This window comes from Falco biarmicus, chromosome Z (genome assembly GCF_023638135.1).
Source record: "Falco biarmicus isolate bFalBia1 chromosome Z, bFalBia1.pri, whole genome shotgun sequence".
In the NCBI taxonomy this organism is placed as follows: domain Eukaryota; kingdom Metazoa; phylum Chordata; class Aves; order Falconiformes; family Falconidae; genus Falco; species Falco biarmicus.
The window spans coordinates 66430753-66456129 of NC_079311.1; the positions used below are offsets into that span (position 1 = coordinate 66430753).

At 40.4% G+C, this 25377-nt stretch overlaps 1 protein-coding gene across 11 annotated transcripts in view; it reads left to right on the forward strand.

The window, feature by feature from the left end:
• SLC38A9 (solute carrier family 38 member 9) overlaps positions 1–25377 on the forward strand; it is a 54049-nt gene that overhangs the window by 27662 nt on the left and 1010 nt on the right. For 10 of the 11 annotated variants that reach the window (XM_056324687.1, XM_056324686.1, XM_056324690.1 and 7 more), the window contains 5 exons: positions 93–200; positions 5980–6086; positions 14287–14400; positions 15696–15844; positions 23705–23794. In XM_056324687.1, the coding sequence (XP_056180662.1) occupies positions 93–200; positions 5980–6086; positions 14287–14400; positions 15696–15844; positions 23705–23794 (568 nt within the window). Of the gene's footprint in view, positions 1–92; positions 201–5979; positions 6087–12653; positions 12766–14286; positions 14401–15695; positions 15845–23704; positions 23795–25377 lie in introns of those variants that run through there. The other variant, XM_056324694.1, reaches the window with a different exon arrangement.

Here is a 25377-nt window from a genome sequence, read left to right on the forward strand (position 1 = left end):
TGCTGGTAACTAGTTGGATGGAGCAGGAATAAAACACAGCACAAATACTTTCTACTACCTCATGGTGTTTGTTTGTCTCTTGTCTTTTCCAGGTACAATTTCCGTTATCTACTTAGTTTTTCTGGTTACTGTAAAGGCTGCTTATCTGGGAATCCATTTAGAATACAACTGGTTTGCAGAGAATGATTTTTTTGTACCAGGTAAGGTAATTAAAATGCAGTAATGAAGCCTATACCGATGGGTTTAAGATTATTTTTTTTTAATCAATTAATGAATGACTTTCTCACCTTTTAACATCTCTGTGACATAAATAAAACGAGAAAATGCTGCCTGATGTTGCATGTAGAGGCTCAGGAAGGGTACCTTGTGACAAAGTGACAAGGATGTCAGGCTTAAATTAAATGGCTCATTCACCATAATTTACAACTACCGATTTTCCTGTGCTTCCCCAATCTATCTCAGGTTTTAGTCCATAATTATAGCTCTTCTTTAAACACCCATTAGCCCTCCAGTATGTTTCTTTTCTTGAATGTTGTTTTGGTGGCTGTTCTTTCCAAATTACTGTTACAGATTACTTTGTGAGATGTCACAGTCATAAACTGGTATTGCATGAATAGATAATTTAAAGAGATCAGTTTCTTATTTTAGGAGGCGTGTAACGAGTTTTTTCCCCATGCTTTACAACAGCCAGGATTCATATAATCATTTAGCTCCAAGGAGCTGTGTTCTGTGCTATTGAATTGTATCACTCCTTCTGTTCTTAGAAACAAAGAGTATTTTGTCCTTCTTGATGATCTTATGATCTTATTGGCATCACAGAGACATATTGGGATGGCTGCTGTGACTGGAATGTTGGAATGGAAGGATACAGGCCTTTTGGGAAGGACAGGCAGGGGAGACAAGGAGAGGCGTGGATCTCTGCCTAGGGATGGAAGAGGAGCCAACCAAGAGCTATGGGTCATGATTAAAGGGAGGACAGGGACAAATGACATTATAGTGAGGGTCTGCTACAGGCCACCCAACCAGGAAGACTGAGCAGATGAGACCCTCTATAGAAAGATAGGAGCAGCCTTAGATTCTCCAGCCCAAGAAAAGCTGGTTAATATTCAAGGATCACCTCCTCCAAGCTCAGGTGCTGCGCATATCAACAAAGAGGAAATTGGGCAAAAATGCCAGGAGGCCTGCATGGATGAACAAGGAGCTCCTGGACTAGTCAAACACAAAAAGGAAGCCTATAGGGGGTGGAAACAAGGACAGGTAGCCTGTGAGGAATACAGAGAAACTGAGCAGCCAGAAACCACGTTAGAAAAGCTAAAGCCCTGATAGAATTAAACACCAGCCAAGCAGTCTGGCAGCAGTCTTGGGGCTTTTTTTTTTTTTTTTTAAATTGCTTGGAAACAGAAGTGCTGAGGTACTAACAGACTGACTCCTGTTCTTGCCTCTGCCATCAAGAGTGGTTCCAAAGTATGTTTATCAATATGGTGTTAGGTGCTTTATATATATATAAAAATACATACATAAACAAAAACCAAACCAAACCAAAAAAAAAATATATATCTAAGGGCAACAAGAAAAGCTTCTATAAGTATCTCGGTGATAAAAGGAAGGTGAGGGAAGATGTGAGGCCTCTCCAGAAGGAAATGAGAGACCTGGTTACCCAGGACATGGAGAAGGCTGAGGTACTCAATGACTTTTTTTCCTCAGTCTTTGCCAGCAAGTGGTCTAGCCATACTGCCTAAGTCACAGAAGGCAAAGGCAGAGACTAGGAGAATGAAGAACCACCCATTGTAGGAGAAGATCTGGTTCGAGACCACCTAAGGAACCTGGAGGCGCACAAGTCCATGGGACCTGATGAGGTGCATCCGTAGGTCCTGAGGGAATGGGCAGATGAGGTGGCTAAGCCACTGTCCATCATGTTTGAGAAGTCATGGCAGTCTGGTGAGTTTCCCATGAACTGGAAAATGGGAAACGTAAACCCCATTTTTAAAAGGGGAAATAAGGAGAACCTGGGGAACTACAGTCATCAGTCTCACCCCTGTGCCTGGCAAGATCATGCAGTGGATCCTCCTGGCAACTGTGCTAAGGCACATGGAAAATAAGGAGGTGATTGGTGACAGTCAGCATGGCTTCACTAAGGACAAATCATGCCTGACAGATTTGGTGGCCTTCTGTGATGGGGTTACAGCATTGGTGGGTGAGGGAAGAGCAACTGATGTCATCTGCCTGGACTTATGCAAAGCATCTGACACTGTCCTGTACAACATTCTTGTCTGTAAACTGGAGACATGGATTTGACGGATGGACCACTCGATGGAAAAGGAATTGGCTGGATGATCACACTCAAAATTGAGTTGCAGTCAATGTCTCAACGTCCAAGTGGAGACCAGTGAGGACTGGCACTCCTCAGAGATCAGTATTGATACCGGTGCTCATCAACACATTTGTTGGCAACATGGCCAGCAGGACTGAGTGCACCCTCAGCAATTCACTGATGACACCAAGCTGTGTGGTGCCGTTGACATGCTGGAAGGAAGGGATGCCATCCAGAGGGACCTTGGCAGGCTGGAGAGGTGGGCCTGTGTGAACTTCATGAAGTTCAGGAAGGCCAAGTGCAAGGTCGTGCACCTGGGTCAGGGTACACGATATACAGGCTGGGTGGAGAATGGATTGAGAGCAGCCCTGAGGAGAAGGGCTCAGGGGTGCTGGTGCACAGGAAGCTCAGCATGGCCCAGGAACAACTTGCAGCCCAGAAAGCCAGCCAAATCCTGGTCTGCATCAAAAGAAGTGTGACCAGCAGGTCAAGGGAGGTGATTCTCCCCCTCTACTCTGATGTTGTGAGACTCCACCTGGAGTACTGCATTCAGCTCTGGGGCCCTCAACGTAAGAAGGACATGGAGTGAGTCCAGAGGAGGGGGACAAAGATGATCAGAGGGCTGGAGTAGGCTGAGAGAGTTGGGTTTGTTCGGCTTGGAGAAGAGAAGGCTCTGTGGTGACCTTATAGCAGCCTTCCAGTACCTAAAGGGGGCCTGCAAGAAAGCTGGAGAGGGACGTTTTTACAAGGACATGTAGTGATGGACAAAGGCTTTAAACTGAAGGACGATTGATTTAAATTAGATATTAGGAATAAATTCTTCACTGTGAAGATAGTGGGGCACTTGAACAGGCTGGCCAGAGAAGCTGTGGTTGCCCCGTCCATGGGAGTGTTCAAGGCCAGGCTGGATGGGGCTTTGAGCAACCTGGTCTGGTGGGAAGGTGTCCCTGCCCCTGGCAAGGGGACTGGAACTAGGTTGACCTTTAAGGTCCCTTCCAACCTAAACCATTCTATGATTCTGTGATTCTATGATTCTGTAGAGTTTACTTCTTTAGTTAAGGCCACTCGGAGATACATACCTTCTTAGGGTTTCTTTAGCAGGTTTGTGCATTTTTAGTTTCCTATTTACAATAAGCACTGCACTAACAGTTTTACACATGGGCTGCAGACTGTTGTTAGGTCCAAAAATGTAGAATTGGAGAAGGAAACAAGGATACCTTAAAACACTAGGACGGATTTTTGAATAGAGATTTTTTTAAAAAGGAACACTGGAGTTGTTCCGTGTTTCTAATAGAACCTGATACAGTTTGTGGCATCATGGTAATGCATTGCGGCAACAAGAGTAACAACTCAGTTAGTAAACTACAGATAGTAATTAGTTGAGTAAAGTTACTGATGTGAAATTCAACTGATTTGTGTGTTCACATCACGATAGCAGTGGTCTCACAGTTACTTATTCTTTGTCATCTTCTACCACTGCCTTTGAGTTGATTCAGCTGTCTAGCTGAACTGAAATTAATCTCACACAATAATAAGCAGAATAAACAGCTAGGCTAGTGTATTCTGTGTATGTTTGGCAGAGGTATGCTCAAAATCCAGTATTCCCCTTCTCCACCCCCAAGCCCATAGCTAATCATCAAATCTGTTTGTTCATTTTCCCATAACTGCTGAAGGTCATTCCTTCCTAATCTCAGTCAGGCATTCAGAACCCTATTTCAAGATCTGAATGCCAAGAAACAAGTGAAAGGCTGTATAAAACAGTTTCTGCAGCTTGGTAGTGTCACCAAGAAAAAGTATTTGTCCTTTCTGGCTGAGTCTTCAAATCCAGGCAGTTTTTGCTGAGTATGACTGCGTGCAAGACCAAAGCAGATGCTTTGAGAATGAACTGGATTATCTCTGTAATTCCCTAACAATCCTGACTACTGCAGCGTAAGTACAAACTTAAAGATAGATGTAAGTAGTTCTGAAACAGTGCTATCCATACTATTTATTTTCCTCCATCATTGCATTTACTTTTAGGCACATTTTTTTGACTAACAAACTGCTTTTGTCTCCAGTATAAAAATTTGGATTTCAAAGCACTGGATGATTAGCAGCTGCATTAATGACCTAATTTATTTTGTACAGCATTATGCTTAATGCTGTCTGTAAGTACAAGTGATACTCAAGCATGTGCTGCTCAGTCAGTAGATAGACCACGTTTGGTCTTGCTCTGTTGCAAGCATGGAAACATGGTTTTAACCTGAATTGCCCCAGAAGACAGTCTTTAATGTTCACATGGCCTCATATCTGCGCTCACATGGCCTCATATCTGCGCTGTCTTCCTGAGAATGCAGGACGAAATTTGCCCAAACTACGGTTCACTAACAAACCCACATAAAGTGGAAACCAGCCTATGTCTACAAAATCAGGTTTTAAACACCTTGAAGTTCAAGTCCAAGATCTATTAAGCAGTCCTTGTGTAAAATGAATTATAGCTTGACACGTGTGCCACAGGTCACTAAGTGGAGCACCTGGTAGTCTGATTATTTTGGCAGTGTCACTGGTTCTGCTAGGAGATAGGCAAAGCTTGCAGCTAATGCATACAAATTCAGCTACTACTGATAGTTGCAGTGATGAGGGAGACAGTTCGGAAAGAGATTCTGAATCTGTTGGTTTGCTTTATTAGTGAGATTGAAGTAGTAGATGGAAAACAAGCCCAAAAGTCTCTTGCACTCCCAATTCTTATCAGTAGTGCATCACGCTAATTAGGTATTGAAGATGCAATGAAGTCAGCCCTAGGGGTGGCGTATTCTCTCAGCCTGGATGAACCTTTCATTGATTGCCTGGGGTGTGTTCACCTTGCTGACTTTATAGCACTTTAAAAAAGTCTGGTTTAAATATGTTTGCGTGAAGCTCTCTGTGGTTTGATCTGTAAGTGTTTGTGAGCCTCTGATGAGTGTTTTGCTATATGGCTGGATGCTTTCCAGAAGCTGAGCTAGCTCAGGGATCTCTAATTGCTGTTAGCATGCTGAAGAGTACATACATCATTGTATGATACCAACAAAGATGGTGCTGTAATGATGTTACACATTGGTGAATTCGGGTATTAAAAGTAGAAGAAGCAGAGCAATGCTATTCCCATGGAGACAATAAAACCCCCTTTTTCATAGATGCAGTAATGTGTATGATAACACAAGAAGTTGCTCTGCCTTTCTTTATGCCCTGGTTTATAAGCAGAATCTTTTAAACATCTACAGATGTCATTTTTCCTCTGGTAGCATGAGTAACATTTTAACAACGAAAGATTCTGATAAAGCAAATGATTCCTTCCCCCCATCTCCCTGTTCAGGGACAATCAATTACTGCCTTAAAAATGCTTTCCAGCTAAACTGTTAAGAAGCAGAAAAGCTTGTATGTGTAGATCCTAAATTAACCTAATAATCTTTGATGGTTGGGGTCTCTCAAGAAATTTTGCTGGGCATGTGTTGTATAGTAATCACTGTCGTCTTGCATTTTGTACTTTGTGATTAAATATCTGCATTGCCTATGGTCAAAGATAAAACAGATTGTCCCATTTCGACGTGGAGGTTCGTGTTTCTGCAGTTGACTCCACAGTACTGTATGCCCTCTGCCTTTTGGCACTGTTTGTTTCAAAGAAGTTATTAACACTTTTTTTCCTCCCTTAGAGTTTAGAATTCTGTTCCCTCAGCTTACAGGGGTTCTGACACTTGCCTTCTTCATCCACAATTGTGTCATCACACTTCTTCAAAATAACAAGAATCAGGAAAATAATGTAAGTAATTTCACAAAACTGTGCTGATTTTTATCTAGATTGCTTGCTTCTTTTGAAGTCAATCCAGGGACTGTAGTAGCTTCAGAAAATGTAACTTGCTCTTGTGATCTGATAAGAAACCAGTTACACATACTTATAACAGATGCATTTCAAATTTATTCAAATGAAAGCTTAGAGGAGCATCTCAGACTTATTTGTGGTCAGGCTGGTATTAAATGGCCAAATTACACACAAGAGGCAGAAGGCTTGGCAGTGTTGTATGACTAGAAAACCTGACCAATTTTAGAATGAAAAATGCTGGAAAATATTGGGCATAGGACTGATTTTAGCAGAGTTCTGAAAAATAGTGCTGGGGTCTAGATAATACTTTTTCTCAGTTGCTTCAGTAGTTTTGTGTCACAATCCAAGCCAAGGTTCATAGAGAAACCTGACCCTATTTAGAGAATCCTCAAGAGTTGAAGCCTGGATCTGGAACCTTTGTGATATGTAGCCCTTGGACTGGTCCTTTGCCCTTGAAAAAATTATGCGCTGCTCATCCAGATAGAACTGCATTCTTTCTTAATATCTTCCCATTATAAAATACAAAATGGAGTGAACATAATACAGAGTTAGAGCCCTAGAATACATTTTTACTGTAATTATTTTGATTATTTAACTTTTGCCTCCCCACTTTCCAGGATTCTTGTCCCACTTCATTAAAATGACAGAATTGCATCCGAGTGGGTTTTGAATGTCTCCAGAGAGCGAGACTCCACAACCTATCTGGGCAGCCTGTTCCAGTGCTTGGTCACCCTCAAAGTAAAGTTGTTGGAACTTCTTGTCTTGCAGTTTGTGCCCATTGCCCCTTGTCGTTTTGCTGGGCACTACTGAGAAGAGCCTGGCTCCATCCTCTTGACACCCATCCTTACGATATTTGTGTGCATTGGTAAGATCCCTTCTGTCCACTCATCCAGGCCACACTTTCTGAGCTTACCTATGAGGATGTTATGGTACACAGTGCCAAAAGCCTTGCTGAAGTCAAGGTAGACAACATTTGCTGCTCTCCCCTTCTCTACCCAGCCAGTCATTCCATCATAGATGGCTGTCAGGTTGGTCAGGCATGATTTGCCCTTGGTGAATCCATGCTGGCTGTTCCTGATGACCTTTTCCTCCACATGCTTTGATATGACCTCCAGGATGAGCTATTCGATCAGCTTTCCAGGGATGGAGGTGAGGCTGACTGGCCTGTAGTTTCCTGGGTTCTTCTCATTGACCTTCTTGAAGGCTGGAGTGACATTGGCTTTCCTCTAGTCCTCAGACATGTCTCCTGTCCTCCATGACCTTTCAAAGATGATGGAGAGTGGCTTAGCAATAACATCTGCCAGCTCCCTCAGCACTCCAGAGTGAATCCCATCGGGGCCCATGGATTTGTGGGTGTTAAATTTTCTTAAGTGATCTCTAACATGATCCTTCTTGACTAAGGGAATGTCTTCCTTTTCCCAGATTTCCTCTCTTGCCGCCAGGGTCTGGGATTCCTGAGGGCTGGCCTTGGCAGTGGAGACTGAAGCAAAGAAGGCATTCAGTAACTCCACCTTCTCTGTGTCCTTCATCACCGGTGCTCCCACCTCATTCAGCAGCAGGCCAACATTTTCCCCAGTCATGCTTTTCCTGCTGATGTACGTGAAGAAGCCCTTCTTGTTGTCCTTGACCTCCCTCACCAGATTTAATTCCAAATGGACCTTATCCTTCCTTGTCACCTCCCTGTATGTTCTCACCATATCCCTATATTCCTCCCAAGTGGCCTGTCCCTTTTCCACATCCCATGAACTTCCTTCTTCTGTCTGAGTTTTGCCAGAAGCTCCTTGCTCATCCATGCAGGCCTCCTGCCCCTTTGCATGATTTCTTATTCATAGGGATGCACTGATCTTGGGTTTGGAGGAAGTGATGCTTGAATATTAGCCAGTGCTCTTGTACACCCCTACCTTCTAGGGCCCTAACCCATGGGAATCCTCTAAGCAGGTCCTTGAAGAGGCCAAAGTTAGCTCTCCTGAAGTCCAGGACTGTAGTCCTACTTATCGCCCTGCTTCCTTCACACAGGATCCTGAACGCCACTGTCTCATGGTCCCTGCAGCGAAGGCTGCCCCCAGCCTTCGTATCCTCAACCAATCCTCTTTTGTGAATACAAGGTCCAGGAGCTTATCTTGCTTGTTGGCTCCTCTGTCACCTGTGTCAAAAAGTTACCGCTAATGCTCTGCAGGAGCCTCCTGGACTGTGTGAGCCTAGCTGTGTTGTCTTTTCAGCAGATATCAGGGAGGTGGAAGTCCCCCATGAGAACCAGGGACTGTGATTGTGAGGCTGCCTCCAATTGTCTGTAGAAGGCCTCATTGACTTCCTCTTCCTGATCAGGTGGCCTGTAGCAAACACCCACAACAGTGTCACCCATGTTGCCCTGCCCCTTAATTTCTACTGGTAAGCTCTGGACTCATTCTGCATCCGCCCCTGGGGACAGCTCGATACATTGTGGTTGCTCCTCACAGAAAGAGCAACTCCACAACCTCTCCGTGCTGCCCTGTCTTTCCTAAAAAGTACATAGCCATCCATGGTGGCTTTTCAGTCATGTGAGCTATCCCACCGTGTCTCTGTAATTGCAATGAGATCATGGCCTTTATCTGTAAATAATCTTAGCTATAAAGGTAACTACAATAACATACAAAGATTTTACAATAATAGCTGTATGAAAAAATGATACAGAATCACAGAATCCAAGAATGGTTGAGGTTGGAAGGGACCTCAGCTGTCATCTTGTCCAGCTGGCTCCACCCAGTTACCTACACAACACATCAGGTAGAATATATTTGATTATTCAGAGGTGGTCATGCACCAATGCAGTGAAATGACCTTTTACTTTAGTAATCTGCACAGTTAGTTTTTTGTCCCTGTGAACCCAGGCCAGCTTGTGAGTGACCACCTCTGCAAAGGAGTCATTAATCCTCCTCCAGGAAAGATTCTTGGGGTTTATGGTCATCTCTGAAAATAGTTTAAAAACTAAAGAGAGTGTTAGTAAATCTCTGGAGAAAGAAAACAAAGTTTCTTCTCAGTTTTCTTAAGAAAATTTTATGATATGGAAAAGGGCAAGATTTTTCTTTCTCTTTAGCTGTGGCTTTCAAATTCTAAAGGCAGGATCACTCCACAATCAGCTCTGTATGCATGGGAGGCCTAATACTTCCATGCCACCTTTAAGATATTTCCTGTGGCTTTCCCCGCTTCATTTACATGAGAGCAAGCCATCAGTAGCACCTGAAATCTTCTCGGCTTGATTTTCTTGTGTTAAGGAGGCAGAAACCACTGCCTGCATTTGAATCAGCTTTTCTGAATGTCCTCCCTGGAGCTTATGTTGAATTTCCAAGTCAACCCTAGTGTGGATCCCAAGCCCTGGGCAAGACTGTCACATTCCAGAAGGGTGTTCAGATTGCATGGAAAAGTTTGTAATGGGAAACCAAATCTGTGCATAATTCTTCTTCTAGGAGTTTTGTTTGGCTAGAGATTTCCTTCCCTGTTTGTAGCTGTACAGCAGCCTTTCACCTAGGTCTCAAAGTGCTTTGCAAATGTTAATGAAGCACTGATGCTCTTGAAGAGCTAACAGTTTTGTGATTAATTCACTAAGCTGCTGGACTAAGTGGGAGGTTTACATATGTATATAGGTCTCTGTCTTAAGTCAGGGTGTTAAGAGTATTTTTTCCTATGTATTTATATCAAGAAGATGCTTTCTTACATCAGTATTTCATGGATCAACCTGTTAACATGTCACTTCAATCAGAGTTCTGTGAAAAGCCTACAGAACTTGGCAAGCTGGAAAAGTACTATTTTAGTTATGAACAAAACTTGCTGAAACTAGTGGTCGCAAGAACAACTCTTTGGGGAGGTGTAAAAAAGAAAGAGAAACAGTAACATTCCTTTTATGGAGTCAGAAATCCAAACCCATAGCAGTTTCCATTCTGGTCACAGGCGTGTATCACTGCCCAAAATTAAAACACACATGGGGGGAGGATTCCTCTGGCTGATATTCCAGTATGGGGTGGATGATGTGAGAAGAGCAGTGCACTAGAGTACACCAAATGTCAGCAGCACAGCCAAGCCCTAAGAGCAGTGTTAAAACTTGAGCTCCCTGTTCCCATCTCCCACTGCTTCGCCCTGGTATTTTATCAGTGGTTTTGTGTACTGCACAATCAACTGGTTTGGAAACGGATTGCACAGAAAACTGACCTGGCCACAAAATGTGATTAGTTGGAGTTTTTGTTTGGGTTTCTTTTTTTGTGATTCACATCTGTGATCTGGTTCCCTGAGCAGCTGTACGGATGCTACACAAGCCCAGAGCATGATCTACAGGCGTGAATATGGTAGTGCTGTCTCCTAACAATCGTTTGTGGACCTACCTGGGGGAAAGGCTGAGAGTGGAGAGATGGTTTTTGCCCAGGTGGTAACTGCAGAAGGCATGGAGCTGTGGATGGTTCTTATTTTCTGCAATACTGGAACAGTTTCTGTTGATGCTGCCCTGCCACTGGTTTCTTTTTCCAGCCAAAATTATGTACAGTGTCACGCATCTTGGTGAAGTACTTTTTTGTCACCCAGTTGAATGTTATCACTTGCCCTTAATGCACACAACTTGAACAGGTGAAGTCTGTTTATGATAGGGATCAGAGTCCTGTTACATATTGTAGAGGCAGCATCTCTCTTTTGAGAAGTGACCAATCTGAAATGGGATGATCAAAAGGTACTATTTCTAATGTGGTAATAATTACTAAGCACTGATACAGGCTTATCCATCCAAGAAACAACTCTACAAACTAGCTTTCACTGTGATACTGAGTTAAAAAAGAACTATTTTCCCTATGGCATGCAAAAGTGAAAACATGACCTGGAAGTTGCCTGTTCTTTTCAGCATTACATTGGAAGTATCTGTAGAGCACAGACACTTCACTGTGCTGCATCCAGTTCTGTGCCACAGGTCCAGCCAGCATCTGGATAGTAAACTATAGATGCGATATAGCATCTTGCACTTTCAGAGTTTTTGTTGTTAGCTTCATCCAATTTACCAGACTCATTCTTTTGCTAGGAGGCAGATTTCTCCTTTCATTCTGCTGCTGCTGCTGGCAGCCTCAGTCAGCCGATATTCTTCTTCCAGAGGCACTTTTAACACTTTGTTGTGTGCATCTGACCAGAAAAGCCCCTGGTCAGCAATAACTGCAGCTAACACTTGTTCTCCAAGTTCCATCCCAAAATCTGCCAGTTGTTTCAGGTGTACTTGACAAGGGCTTGGCAGGTGGCAAGCTTTGGTCCTTACAGACTGTGACCTGCGTGTTATCTTTGATGCTTCCCTTGCATTCTGATCCCCTAAATACTTCCTTCTTTCAACCATTTTTTTCTACATTTGATTCTTAGATTATAAACTCTCGGTGGGAGGACTGCCCCATTCTTTATGCTTAGGCAGTTTCCACCACAGTCATGTCCATTTTGAGTAGAAACTTCTTAATATAAAAATTAAAATAGACAAATGCGATTATTAACATTAATCCTTTTATCTCTCTCCATGTGTTCTTTGGTTTTATCTGGTATTGTGTTGTCTAAGCAGCATTTATAGTCAAGGTCTTTAGGGAGTGAACCCAGGTCTCCTGAAGAGTAATGAACATTAATCAAAAGATGTTCCTGTTACATACACAAACATACACTCTTGTACAAAGATAACCATCTTATATACAGAAGCAGATGTTTGCAAGGGAGATGACATGTTTCAGAAAATAAATTCAGGTTTTCAGGTTGTCTTTATGTCTTGTTGCTTATGGAAATCAAAATCTGGGTGTTCTTTGTATGGTGAGAGCACCTGAAGAAAAAGGTCTATTGTGTTATGTTCTATGAAAATACATTATCAGAATTATCTCAGCACTTAGTTTCAGTACAGATTAAAGTGTGCACCCTCAGGAATTGTCGGAACATGGACAGGTTAGTATAGTCGGAGGTAATAGCACAACAGTTATCTATCCTTAATTAAGTCTAGTCCAAAGGAAACAGTAAGAATTTTGTTTCCAATTGCTTGTCCTCACAACTGCAAGAACTTGTCACAGCAAAAATAGTTTTACAGTTGCTTCTAGAGCTTATGTGAGGGCTGAGTGTAAATAACAACTGGGATTTATGCATGAGGAATACACCTAAAATACCAAATTTCAAGCAAGTGAAAACAGGTTTTTACAGATGATGTGCCTCAAGAGGGTCTTGTGTGCATTTTGAAAAATTTGAAGATGTAGCTGTTATATAAAAACCTGTACAGCTTCTCATGTCACTGAGGAGAGATTCTGGGCATCATTTAAAGAAAACGCTATTGCTCAACATCTTACAGAAGTTGATAGTCCTTACTCAGTGACCAGTGCAAGGGGGGTGAGGACCAGAGAAGCATCTTCCAGCTGCATGTAACTGGACAGCAGGAGGAAGTTTGCAGCTGGAAGCGTGCAGCTGTCTAGGGGCACAAGGGCCACACTGGGTTAAGCTTCAACAGTGCATTGTTGTCTGATGAGATGTATCATTGGCCTTTTGCAGGCTGATGGGGAAAAGGCATCAATCTTCTACCCCAAAAGCACTAGCAACATGAACAGGAGATTCCAGTTCCTTCACTAAAAACTGTCTGCCTTCTGAACTTTGCTTGAAAATGGTAATCTAGCATTATACACTTTCTTCAGGGACCGCCTTGCTCTCGGAAGACCCCAGAAATGTATAGGATGTGCTTCTTTTGTCAAGGAGATAGGGAAATATTTCCATACACAGATGTGAGCAAGTTTTGCCCACGCAGTGAGCTAGCTCGAGGCCATAATTATGATACTGGTCTGGAAGCCGTATGGTCCTAATAATTTGGTGCTGTGCCTGAGCTAATAAAACTCACTTCTCAGTCATACAAAAATAGCGTCATGTATTGAAGCTTTACTAGTAATCCTTTAAGAAGCCTGATTATTAGCAACAGCTGAACAAATGGTTTGCTGTAAGGTAATGAGTGTTTTGTAGAGTAACATAAGCTTATACAGAATATAGTTAGTTAATAACAAGAAACAAATGGTTTCCCACTTTATTAAAAATAAAAAAGAATTAATGTAAAAGAACAACCCACTAAGTTTATTGCTATGAGGTTACTCTGATGTATATGTGGATTCCACAGTTTCATAAAGTACTTGAGTAAATTTGCTGCTTATTTCCCAATATAAATATTGCTAAAAGCTTTTAATTATTTTTATGTAGTTGAAAATCTCTTTATATATTAGTTACTTTATAAATTTAGTAAAAAATTTCAGAAGTGAACTCTGAAGTTAAGATTTAAATCCATATTTAGGTATATGTAATATAGTTAAATATGGATTTATGACCCTAGCTTTAGCATTTTCTCCTGGAAATCTGTGACTATTATTTAGTGCATCTGCCTGAGGTGGTTTTAGAAATTCAGTCATAAAGCAGATAGGCAATTTTAAATGAAAGAGTTATTATAAAATACAATGCTAAAGCTAAACGACATATATACCTCTGCCTTTGTGTTTTGTTTGAGTTTTATTTTTATTTTTTGTTTGATGGAGTGGTCTATTGGCTATGTCTTCCATTATCATGCCATCCATATAAAAGCCTGACATGCTAGTTTCTGGTTTGGAGCCAGTTTGTGTGGATCATCCTCTTAGGTTTCAAAGCAGCATCTTTAAAAATGTCCTTTGCATTATATCTGCAGTTGAGTAGGCTGATGTCTGTAATTGTATGCTTTTAGTCCTGACAAGAAATATGGGATTGATGGGCTTTATGTCTTTTAACAGCTGTCTCCGTGTCCCAAGGCTCTTAGCAGGATTTGTGAATGTAGGAAAGTAGAGGGATTTGCTTGTTTGTTAGTTTTAGAAGCTAATGTAGGTTTGTGCATACAGCAATAACATGCTACATCTATTGGCATATCTGTTTCTTTGTGCCTTTTCTGTATGTAGGGAAGATATATAACACTTGTTTAGCTCCACTTTGGGGTATGTTCTTGCAGCTTTCTGATCTGATCCAGGACCAGTCCCGACTCAATTATTGTAATAAGTATAAAATTAATATTAATAAATATAAAAGTATCAGTAATAAATGGAATAGAATTCTCATGAGGTTTTGCTTTTTGCCTGTTCTGGTGTGTCAGTGTTGGCCAAAATAAGATTTTATTTTTCCTCAGGTGAGAGACCTCTCTATTGCGTACTTCCTGGTGGGGTTAACGTATCTGTATGTGGGAATGATAATTTTTGCATCTTTTCCTTCTCCACCACTATCCAAAGAATGCATTGAACAGGTGAGATATTTTACTGCAGTAAATTTAATCCTTTATTAAATATGTATTAAAAAAAGAACTGCTACTGATTCTTTGCTTCATGACTCACCCTGGGAGACACATCTGTCCTTGACTCTGGTCAGTTGGCTAAAGCCTCATGGGCACTACCACAAGCAGATGAGTAATGCTTGTGTTATCTTACTTATAGTCATGTCTGGTTGCCAGCAGTTCTGTAAAAAACAGTTAATAAATACTCTGTGAAAGTGATGAAGGGACCAAAATGAACAAGTGAACAGTTGAGGTTTTAATGTCTTTAGCTTCTTTAATCCTGAAAAGTTTGTTTAGTTGTGTGTGCAGTGACCAACGCTACTCATTGGAATGGTTTCAGGTTCTTCAGAAAAAGAAATACCATGCAAATGCAAGCTTGTTTAGATAGGAGTCCTCGCTATGGGTAGGCTTGGAGGCTAACTGTATGGTGAGCCTTGCCAGCAGAGTTCTTCAGATAATAACACCACATGAAACACCCTGTGAAGGCTATTAAACTGTTTGCTTATAGGCAAGGCCGATTCCCACATTCTAAATTACTTCAAAGATAGGAGTTATCAACTAGTGATCCATTTTACACCAGATGGTCCGTGTCTCTTGCATAATATTTAGCAACAAATCAGCATTTAAAGACTAACTCTGACTGTATGTTAGTTAAAATGAGTACCACTGTTGAACCATTAAATGATTTTTTTAACCATTTGAAATAACCTCATGGGATGAAAGCCACAGTTTAAGAGTAGGTGACAAGTGATTTTTTTCCCATTTATTTTCTGTGGGTATCCTAGGTACTTACAGAGTCATTTGTGTATTTCCATGATACTTAATTCTTATACTTCTTTTTCAGATGTTCCCACTTGTATTATATGATCCCTTCCTCATTTATATATGATCCAGTTTTACTGATTAAATAATTGGTTTTAATATCTAAATGTGATATGACAGATAATGGGAGCATATGTATCCATCTGCCTAGAAAATCAAGTGGTGCTTCCACAGCCTTTATTATTTGAGGATGTTCAGAAGATTAGAAAATAACTTCATCTTTAATGCTAACATGAAAGCTGACATCAGCCCTGTCGTATTAAAAAATCAGTTGGTATTTTATAGGAAGGCAATTGTAAAAGAGAGAGGGTATTTCTTGTTATGGAGTTCAATTAGCATTTGCAGGTGCTTGGTATTTATCCCTGTCTTCCACACAGCTATTAAAAATCAGCAGATACATGTAATCAAGCCACCATTGCTAAGTGTAATGTTATTCCTGTGTTTAGAATTTTCTAGATAACTTTCCCAGTGATGACATCATGTCATTCGTTGCAAGAATATTCCTGCTGTTCCAGATGATGACTGTATACCCACTGTTAGGCTATCTGGCACGAGTTCAGCTGTTAAGACAATTTTTTGGAAATGCTTACCCAAGGTAAGAAGGCTACTCCTTGACAAGAGCTTGGTGGACCTTGCTTAAGTGGCCTTCCATTGTCAGAAATCTGGCTGAGCTTTTGGGGATTTCCTTTGCTGCATTTCTTTTGTTTTTATTATTTTTTTTATTTTTAATTACCGTTGCGGTACATTTCAAAAGCTAATTTCATGATGTTTGTGAAGTCAGGGAGTGAATAGGCATGCAAAATAAACTTGCCTGCAGATGAGGACTGCTACAGCTTGGCAGAGCAGAATCAGGGTAGTCTTTTGGTTTAGCTCTTCATTTTGTCAATAAACAGGAATTTTGTCAACACAGTTCTTTTTGTGTTACGCATTTATATGGGGGGGAAATAAGTTGTACAGGAAAAAAATTTTGTTCAGCAGCATTTCATCAAGTACTCTTTAAGCTGTAAAGGACACCCACTCTGGATATTAGTCTTCCAGGGTGCCATATGTGTTTTGTTTGTGCATAATTAGTAATCATCCATCTGTTTTTAAACAGAGCTGATAGCTAAGTGAGTTGTTAGCTGTGTTATCTAGGCTGCTGCTATGCTTACAAAAATAGTTTTTCACATGCTAATTTCAGAGATGAGCCACACCCCTGCATTTGTACACTCTCTGTACTCCAGGGAAGAGCTAATCTAGATTTCCATTTTAGGTGTTGGGTTTTTTTTACATAAAACCTAGGACATTTATTTTTAGAGTATTGTCTGAATTTGTCACAGCTGAGAAGTTGGCATTGATGTCCGAGTTTCTTATTTTATGTTGTGAATTACTGTTGATGGAGGAAAGGAAAAAAATATCCCCAGAAGAAATGTGTATTTCCTCTGTGGCATCAGCAGTAGCGTACAGGTCTGGGAAGACATTTTTGCAAGTTTCAGGTTTCTTCTGGGTCCTAAAATAGCTATGAGGAGGTCTAGAAATTGGATGCCTAAAATTAGGCAGTGAAATAAGCGCCTGCTTTTTTTAATGCTAAATTGTATGCAGTTCAGCTCTGAGGAGATTTTTAGGAACTGCTGCAACTTGCTGTTGGAAGCAAGGCCATTGATTTAAGTGCTAAACATGGATTTCACAGTCACTGGGAAACAGCCATGTCCTTTATATTATGTGGATGTGCCTCTTCCTATCTCCTCCCTCCAGTTACTCCCTGACCAGAATGGTTTTCATTTCCCTCATGCCCTCTCCTAGAACCTACAGCTTCATACCAGTCTCTTCTCAGGTTAATTCCAGCTTGCTGTTTTAAGCCTTTGTGGTATGACAAATGTGATGATGCAAGTACTTGCTTGGTTCTTGTCTCCAGGATGTCCTGTGGGTAGCTTCACTCATTTTTTTTTATTTATTTCTCCTTATAGAGAGGTATTTAAAGTTTCTGAGAAGTCAAAAATGGTTTCTAGGAAGCGTCTTAAATTGCTCCAACCTATAGTGATAAGGTAGCACGTTCTGGCTGGCTGTGTCTCCTCCCTCTGTAGTACCCCCAGGTATCTCAAATACCTCACAAAAATCGCTCAGTTAACCTCCAGGCTGTGGCTTCTGTGCATTAACCATATTATAACTAAGCTCAGCCCTTAATTTTTTTTATGCAGTGGGGACTAACTGAAGACTGTTAGCAAGCACAGGATCTGTCTCTGGGTGGATAGTAAAGATGTACTACCTGATTGTGAAATCTGTCTTTTGGTGACTAGTTCTCACTGATGAAGGTCCTTCAGTAGCACTGGAGCTATATCCCCTTCCTAGGAAAAATTTCAGTATTCTGAGTTTTTCCCAGAGCTGCTTTTGTGGGGAAGCATTTTGCAAGTACAAAGAAGTAGTTCTTACTGACATAAACTGATGTCTCACTGGAGAGCCTGTTGATCCATTCCAAAGAACCTACCTGGAAATACCATGGCCTTTGTGTAGGAAAATGAGCACTCTACTAGTAGTTGTTTATACTTGAATTCTTTTATTGAAATCTTCAATGTCTGGGGCTAACAATTCTCAGGCAGTAAGACTGACCTGCAGAGACTCAAGCTTTAGCTCTCAGATTTGTGCATAAGGTGTATATATGGAGGGGGATATTCCCAGTCACTTGACTGGAGAAAATGTCTATGTAAGTAATGAACCAAAAGGATAAAGTAGGAGAAAAAGAGCAGAACAGAAAGTGGAGTTCTGTGCAGTTCTTCTAGAAGAATTTTGGAAAAAAACCCCAGCAGTTTCAAGTCTTATATTTTTGTGATTGATTTGTATGATTACATTATTTTTCTACCTTTTCCTATTTTTATTTTCAGGTTGTGGAAGTGAGGTTTAGGGGTGTGCACTGATGGTATATCCATCCATTTATGCAGCACATTGGGTAGTATAGTATGCTGAATTCATATTGATTGTGCGTTTGATGATCTCTGTTGGCAACCTAGCCTTGTTTAACCCTGTTATACAATGTGCTAAATCACATGTATTTCCATAGGGGCATCCTTCCTATATTAAGTTTCCTTTGCAGCTGAGAGAATGTTACAAATGTCCAATTATATATTTTTTTTAAAAAATACCTCCTTTGGTCCAGGTCCCCATTGTAAATCTTTTTTAAGCCCTGGGTTGTTCCGTATGGAGGTGCTGCAGGTTTTGCATGAACTGGAAGCTTCCTGATACTAAAAGCCAAGCTTCTTCATATGAACAGTTGTTTGCAGGTGTGAGTTATAGAATGGTTTGGGTTGGAAGGGAACTTAAAGATCACCTAGTTCCAACCCCCTGCCATGGGCAGGGACACCTTCCGCTAGACCAGGTTGCTCAAAGCCCCATCCAGCCTGGCCTTGGACACTTCCAGGGAAGGGGTGTCCACAGCTGCTCTGGGCAACCTGTGCCAGTGTCTCACCATCCTCACAGTAAGGAATTTCCTCCTGCTGTGTAATGTAATTCTGTTCTCCTTCAGTTTAAAGCCATTACCCTGTGTCCTATCACTGCTTGCCCTTGTAAAAAGTCCCTCTCCAGGTATCCATGTGGATACCTGCTGCTGCTGCTATTGATGGAGTTAATGGATAACCATTAAGTTATTAGCTGGTGCACTTGGAGTCCTGGTTGCATGTTAAAGCTGGCTGATGACTGAATAGCTTAATTACATACATGCCTACAGGGCTCCAGATAATTCTTATTTCCTAGCAGTTACTGTATTGCTAGATCAATTTGATTCTTTGCTTTAACTCCTTTTTCTTTACTGTTTCTCTGTCACTGGATATGATGAAGCACCAAGGTATTTGCTGTTTTATAGTTCTTAGTCTTGACAATTAGTCTAATCCAATGCAGTTTCTACCAAAAGCATCATCAAGCATCATCTTGTTCCACATCCTGGCTTTTGCTGGTGGGCCAGGGATTATAACTGGATTATAACGAGGAATCCTTTCCTCAACTTCAGGAGAGCTTTTCTTGTCTGAAGACTGATCCCCATGTCCTTTGTCCCACACTTGTTAGATACTTTGCAGTGCTGTTTTCTACTAAGTGCTTTGCTGTGCTTATCCATAGTGTATCCTACTAACCTCTAGGTTAGCTCACCCTTTCCAAGTTTAAAAGTTTAAGCAGATGATACATAACTGTTTCTTCTCCCTGGTTTCACTTCATGGATAATCTGAACAGTGACAGCTTACTTGTGTGAAGCATACAGGAAATGAGTAGCATCCTCCATCCTGCAGCGATCAGGAGGAGAGCATAAAGACAATTCTCCTTCCTCTTACAATACCAGTATCAGTCACCCATGTCTCTGTCTATTTTAAAAACAAGCAAGTGTGTAGGCATGCTGGGCCCAGTCGCCCAAAAGTGTCATCACAAAGCATTCAGCCTTTCTGTGCTTCCTACAAAAGGTTTAGGCACAAGCAAAGGAGTCCTAATTCCTTCTTTCATTTTGCAAAATGTATGCTAGTGTACAGGCTACAACACAGAAAGTCATGTACTGGGATAAAAACCAAGGAACTGTTCATTCTCTTCTTCCCTCCCTGGTGGGGTAAAGCAAGTCCAAGATGTCATGTACTGGGAAATTATTTCTTTCCTAGTGAGGTATGTTTGCAATGGCATCATTTAGGGTGACTTAGGGCTAGAGGCATGTGGTTTATATGCTGTTTCTTACGTGACTCTGGATCTTCTTACATGTACAGAAAGCTCACTTTTTTATTATTGTTATTGGCTCTTGGCTACAGTGATACTGGTGACAGAGATTCTCTTGATTAATTATATGCTGCACTTGAAATGCTGTGTACAGTCATCTGATCAGTTTTTAAAACCTAACATCTTCCCTGTTCTGAGAGATTAAATAAGCTGATGGAAAGAAATCACTTGGCTTTCCTTAAAGATTGTCCTCCCCTTACTCCATGGTATCCCAGCAGACCTGCCAGTTCTCCCACAGATGTGTCTTCTAATGCAGTGAATTAATTTCTGCTGTTTGCATGTGTGTTATCTGCCTTTCACCTAGCCTCTGTCTTGCTTGTAACTGCTGTTCTGTAGATTCATAGTCTTTTGATTGATGTCACTTGAGTGAGATTTCCAGGAAGAAAAAACATTTTTAGATGCAGTAATCTTCCCCAAATTCTTATTTAAATGATCCTGTTTTGCTTTTTTCCTTGCTTTCCTGTTTCCCTTAATATGCATGTTCACCCTGTGACTCCAGTCTGAGTCCAGCTCTTCTCATGTCTTTGCATCTGACCTCAGGGGATTTAAAAATGTCCCCTGCCCTAGGGTTTGGTTTCAGTTTTCAATATGATTCTTACTTTGCGGGTGCTGAAGTTAATTAGATATATGTGGTCACTGTTGTTCAGTGGTTTAAGTGTAACCACCCCTTCTGCAGGACAGAACTTGATAGAGCAAGCCCTCTAATGATCTTGTGGCATACCAGGTTGTTTCTCGACTGTCAGCCTGAGAGGTTAACCTTGCAATGGGGGGAAAAAAGCAAGACTAAGGGGAAAGCTTGATTTTATTTTTTTCTGCCTCTTTAATATTATTTTTTGTGGGATTGCAGGATTTTTGCATGTAAGCAGTGATTCTCTTTATACAAAAGAGCTAGAGTCTTCGTCTGCTCAACTGAGGATATTGAGACTGAGGACAGAATATAAAAGATGAAGCACCACATGCTGCTCTTGGATTGCCATGGATGTGCCTCTTTTGTGAATTACCACCTCCTTGTGGCCTTCCAGCATGTGCCTCAGAGCAGCAGCCCTAATCAGGCTGCCCAGGCAGATTGTCCACCCTGACATGGGTGAGCCCATCCTGTTGCCATTGATCGTGATGAAGAAGGTTATGCTGCTTAGAAAACAGCTGTGTGCCGGCAGGGTGGTTAGGTAAAGAGGGGCCACATCTCTTCTGATCTCTAACATCACCTAAATACTTTTCTTCGTATAGTCATAATAAGCAGAGGTGGTATGGTTATGCCCCCCACAAAATACTGGTGTTTTGACTGCCCTTTTGCAATGTGTGGTGGACATTAATTGTACCATAAACCATTGTCAGGCTAAAACTGAGCAATATAGAACTTGTTAAAATGTCACAGGCTATGAGAAGTGCTTGTCCCTTCTGTAGTACACCTGCATGAAACTTAGTCCTTTGCATAATACTATGTCAAATGATACAGCTACTAGTAACCTAGTGTTACTAGTAACCTAGATTATCAGATTCTTCTTTATTCAGAAGGATATTTTTTTCCTAAATGATAATGCCCTTTTCTGCATTAAGAATGAGTCTTTCTCCTGTCTTGAACCTGAGATGAACTGTGAATGTCTATGCCTAGGTAAAAGAAGGGGGTTGCAGGTTCAACACTTGTTGTCCCATAACGTGGTTATAGCTTGGGCTGTTTCAAAAGGAGCAAGGATATTCCAGAGGAGAAATACAGTGTAACCTTTTTGCCCTGAAACAGACAGATTTAAATCCTTTTCAGACTTTCTGATTTTGTTACTGTTCTTGAGGATGCTGCTTAATTGTTACAAATAAAACTGCAAAGCGGTACTCTGCAAATACTGAATTGTTTTGGAGTCCAGCACTTTGAGGCAATTGTTTCCAGTTGAGCCAAAACACATTTCCCTCCACCCCAATTATTTTTTCCCAGATCAAGAAGCTGAAAAATGTTTCATTTCACACCAGACATACGCATGCACCACTTTGCTTTTCAAGTTACAGGACACTAGAATTAATTTTTTTAAAAGCAACAACTTTGAACTATGAAATCACATCTTCTGTTTTAAAGCATGCCAGAATGAAATGCTTCAGACTTTTTTCATGTTTTCTGCTAAAATATTCTGAACTGACCCAGATTTGCAAAAACATTTTCTAATTACTAAGCCTGTACTCTTTTTAATCCCTCTTGCTAAAAAATAAATCTCAGGGGAAAAAAGAATGGAAGGAGTGCCATCATTTTCTGTGTTCATAAACTTTTGGCTTCAGTTGTGCTGACAGTAAGATTTGCAATCTGCTGTGTGTGTGGGGAGAGAGGAAGTAATTTTTAATGGCAAATGCTTTTTTGTGAGCAATGTAGTTAATTGGCTTTCCATAGCAGTATTAGAGAAGCAGTAAACATTTGGTCCTTTTTCACCTAACAAGTCTGATTCTTGGGATTTTATTTTTTATTCTTGGGGTTTTACCAGGTTTATATCCAATTATGTTTTTGTTAAAGTTTGAGCTGCTGTATTCCCGCTACTATCTTCAGTCTTGGAGGTACACCTCTTGTACCATTGTTAAAATGTCGTGTACAAAAAGATACTATTTCTGTCTTTATTAAATCAATTTTCAAGAGCAAACGTTAGAAATTGTCCATAACTTAAATTATTCCTTTGTGTTTAAATTACCTCCACTCTCCTAAACCTTAATGAGACTGTGGCTCTAATCTTTCTTCCTAACTTGGCAACTGGCAACCAGTCTTTCAGCCATAGAAGTTGTCACTTTTAAAAAGCTTGTTAGTGACATCCTCCATGATACAGATACTTTCTGCAGTTAAGAAAAAATTAGCATTGGCTTACAGTTTTTGTTTATTTTAAGAAATCAAATCCTCCAGAAGAATAAACAAAACCTGTAAGTGTATGTATGTTTCCTCTGTGTCAGTTCTTTTTTCCCTTCATAGAGACAGCTGTGTGACCAAAATATCACAGTTTTTTACTATGTTTCCTGACTTTACCTTATGTTACAATATACCAACATTTCATATTCTCTAGAGAAAATTGATAGTTTCCTGAGTCTCAGCTCTGTTCGTAACTACCCTAAGTTTTGCAGAACAGAAAATATCCATTGTTTTCATCCTTAATGCAAAAAGGAAAGCAAAAGTAAAACATCTGTAAAATTTAATTCAACAGAAAAATTCCAACATAAATAATACACAGGTCATATATTAAATGACATCCAACATTCTAAATGTTTGTCCTCTATCAAAATGCATTAGAGGTCAAATTTTAAGGTGTCATTGCCCTCCTAGTATTCTGTGTGATGTTTTCTACTTGGTACATCTTTTCCTTTCTTCTGGTTTCTATTACTTCACTTTGAACAATACAGATCATTCTCTGAACAAGCTATTTCTTTCGTGGGGGAATTAAGTTATACCGTATTGTTTCTTTGGTATTTGTACATCCATCTGAAATATTTGAGTGCTAAGTACCACGTATGGTGTTTTTCAGAAGAACTGCCAAATTACACATACTTACTCCTTAAGAATATGTTGAGTCAAAACACTAGATATTTAGCTTGGCACTCTTGAATATTCAGTAGATGTTATGTTTGCTGTGAAATTAATTAGCTTTAATAGAGTGAGTCGTGCAAATGGAAACACCATCCATGTTCCAGTTAAATGTTAATGTAAATGAAGGATAATGGTGGTATTTTGTAATAAATGAAACACAGATTTTAACACTGTTTCTTCACTTCCATGTAGCATTTTCCATGTGCTCATCCTGAATGTAGCAATCGTAGGAGCTGGAGTAGCAATGGCAAGATTTTACCCAAATATAGGAGGTATCATAAGGTGAGCGTTGCTTGCACAATGAACTTACCTGTGTTGTTGCTCCATGTTTGTCTCTTGATGCTGAAAAGGAATAGTATGAGTGCAGGTAATTGTGTCATTGTATTTTGTGAGGCTTATACCTTTTAAGTTGTAAATAATGATATAGCAGCATAGACAATCATCTCTCTTGAAGTTCTGAGAAGCACCTATCTGTAATTGTGCCTCTGTATCTGAGGTGATTTGGATGATTCCCAAGATTTCATTGGATCTGTATTTGAGGACCTTGTAACTATACCCTTGAAAGAATATGGTGTCCATAGAAAAGCTGCTTGTTTTTTGTGTGGCCTCTCTCAAGTTTTTATTTTGTGTTAAGACCATTTGAAGCTATTTTGAAAGTCTGTAATTAAAATCCAAGAAAACAAGTAACTTCAAAGGGAAGAGTGACATAAAAATTATACTTCTACGTGATATCTTAAATTTACCATGTTACGAAACACCTAGGATTTCTATAATTGAGAAAGATTAGAGGAAGCAATCTAATGAGGTTTATTTTCTACATATTTGTAATAACACCACCATTCTTGCCTAGTTTGCATCTTTCCTACAGCAACCAGGAGAGGGAGGTGTTTAAAAATATAGGAATCTGCAATTGTAAAACCAGAATGACAGGCTTGAGTCTGACCAGAGTAGGAAAATAACTTACTTTTGCTCAGTAGCTGATTCTTGAGGGTTTTTTCGTTTCATTTTTTTTTTACTTGTCCTTTTAGTGAAAATGTTTGTATTCCAGTAATAGAGGTGGTCTGGTTATTAATTCCAAATAAATATCATGCAACACATTTCTCTGTTTGCAAACTGATCCTGGTCTCTGCTGATATGTTCATACTGTAAGCAGATATTTTGAATAGTGAATTTCCAGGTGATAAATTGTCCATGTACGATCTTAACTTAGGTATTCGCTCATTTTGTGTTGCACATGGTTACTCTGTATTATGATGTTTCATCTGTCTAAAAGGGATGTTCATATATTTGAAATAAAATAAGTTGTTGTTAGTTAATAATGCATATTTGGCTGCAGTATAACTTAGTTGGTGGAAACTCACAATAGGGGAAAATAAAGAGGTTTTGATAAGCAAGGGGGTGGTTACAAAAAGGACAGTTAAATGTTTCATTTGCTGTGGTTGATCATGTTCCAGGAGGTCATGTTGGTCTTTCCAGGTCTGGAGAATGATTTGCTAGAAGCTCATTAAATAAATTAAAACAAAAGTTGAACATTCAGGAGTGTTTCTGTGCTCACGTTTTAACAGGTGTCCTCAGATGGCTGGTGTGCAGTGAGGTTTGTAGTTCTGACAGTAAAGGATGCCTAATAAAGGATGCACTGTCCAGTCACTTTCTGTTGCGTGTTGACAAATTTCCCCAAAGAAAGTAGAAACATCAAGTCAAAGATAGGCAGTTAGTCCCAGAAGCATGTGGGGATGGGGCTGAAACTTCAGAGGCATGTCAGAGGGCAGGTGCAGGGGAGCAGGGGGCTGAGCAGCACAGAGTGGAGATAACTAAATGCCATTGAAGGAGGTAAAGGACAGCAAGGAACAGAAACTGATGTTTAG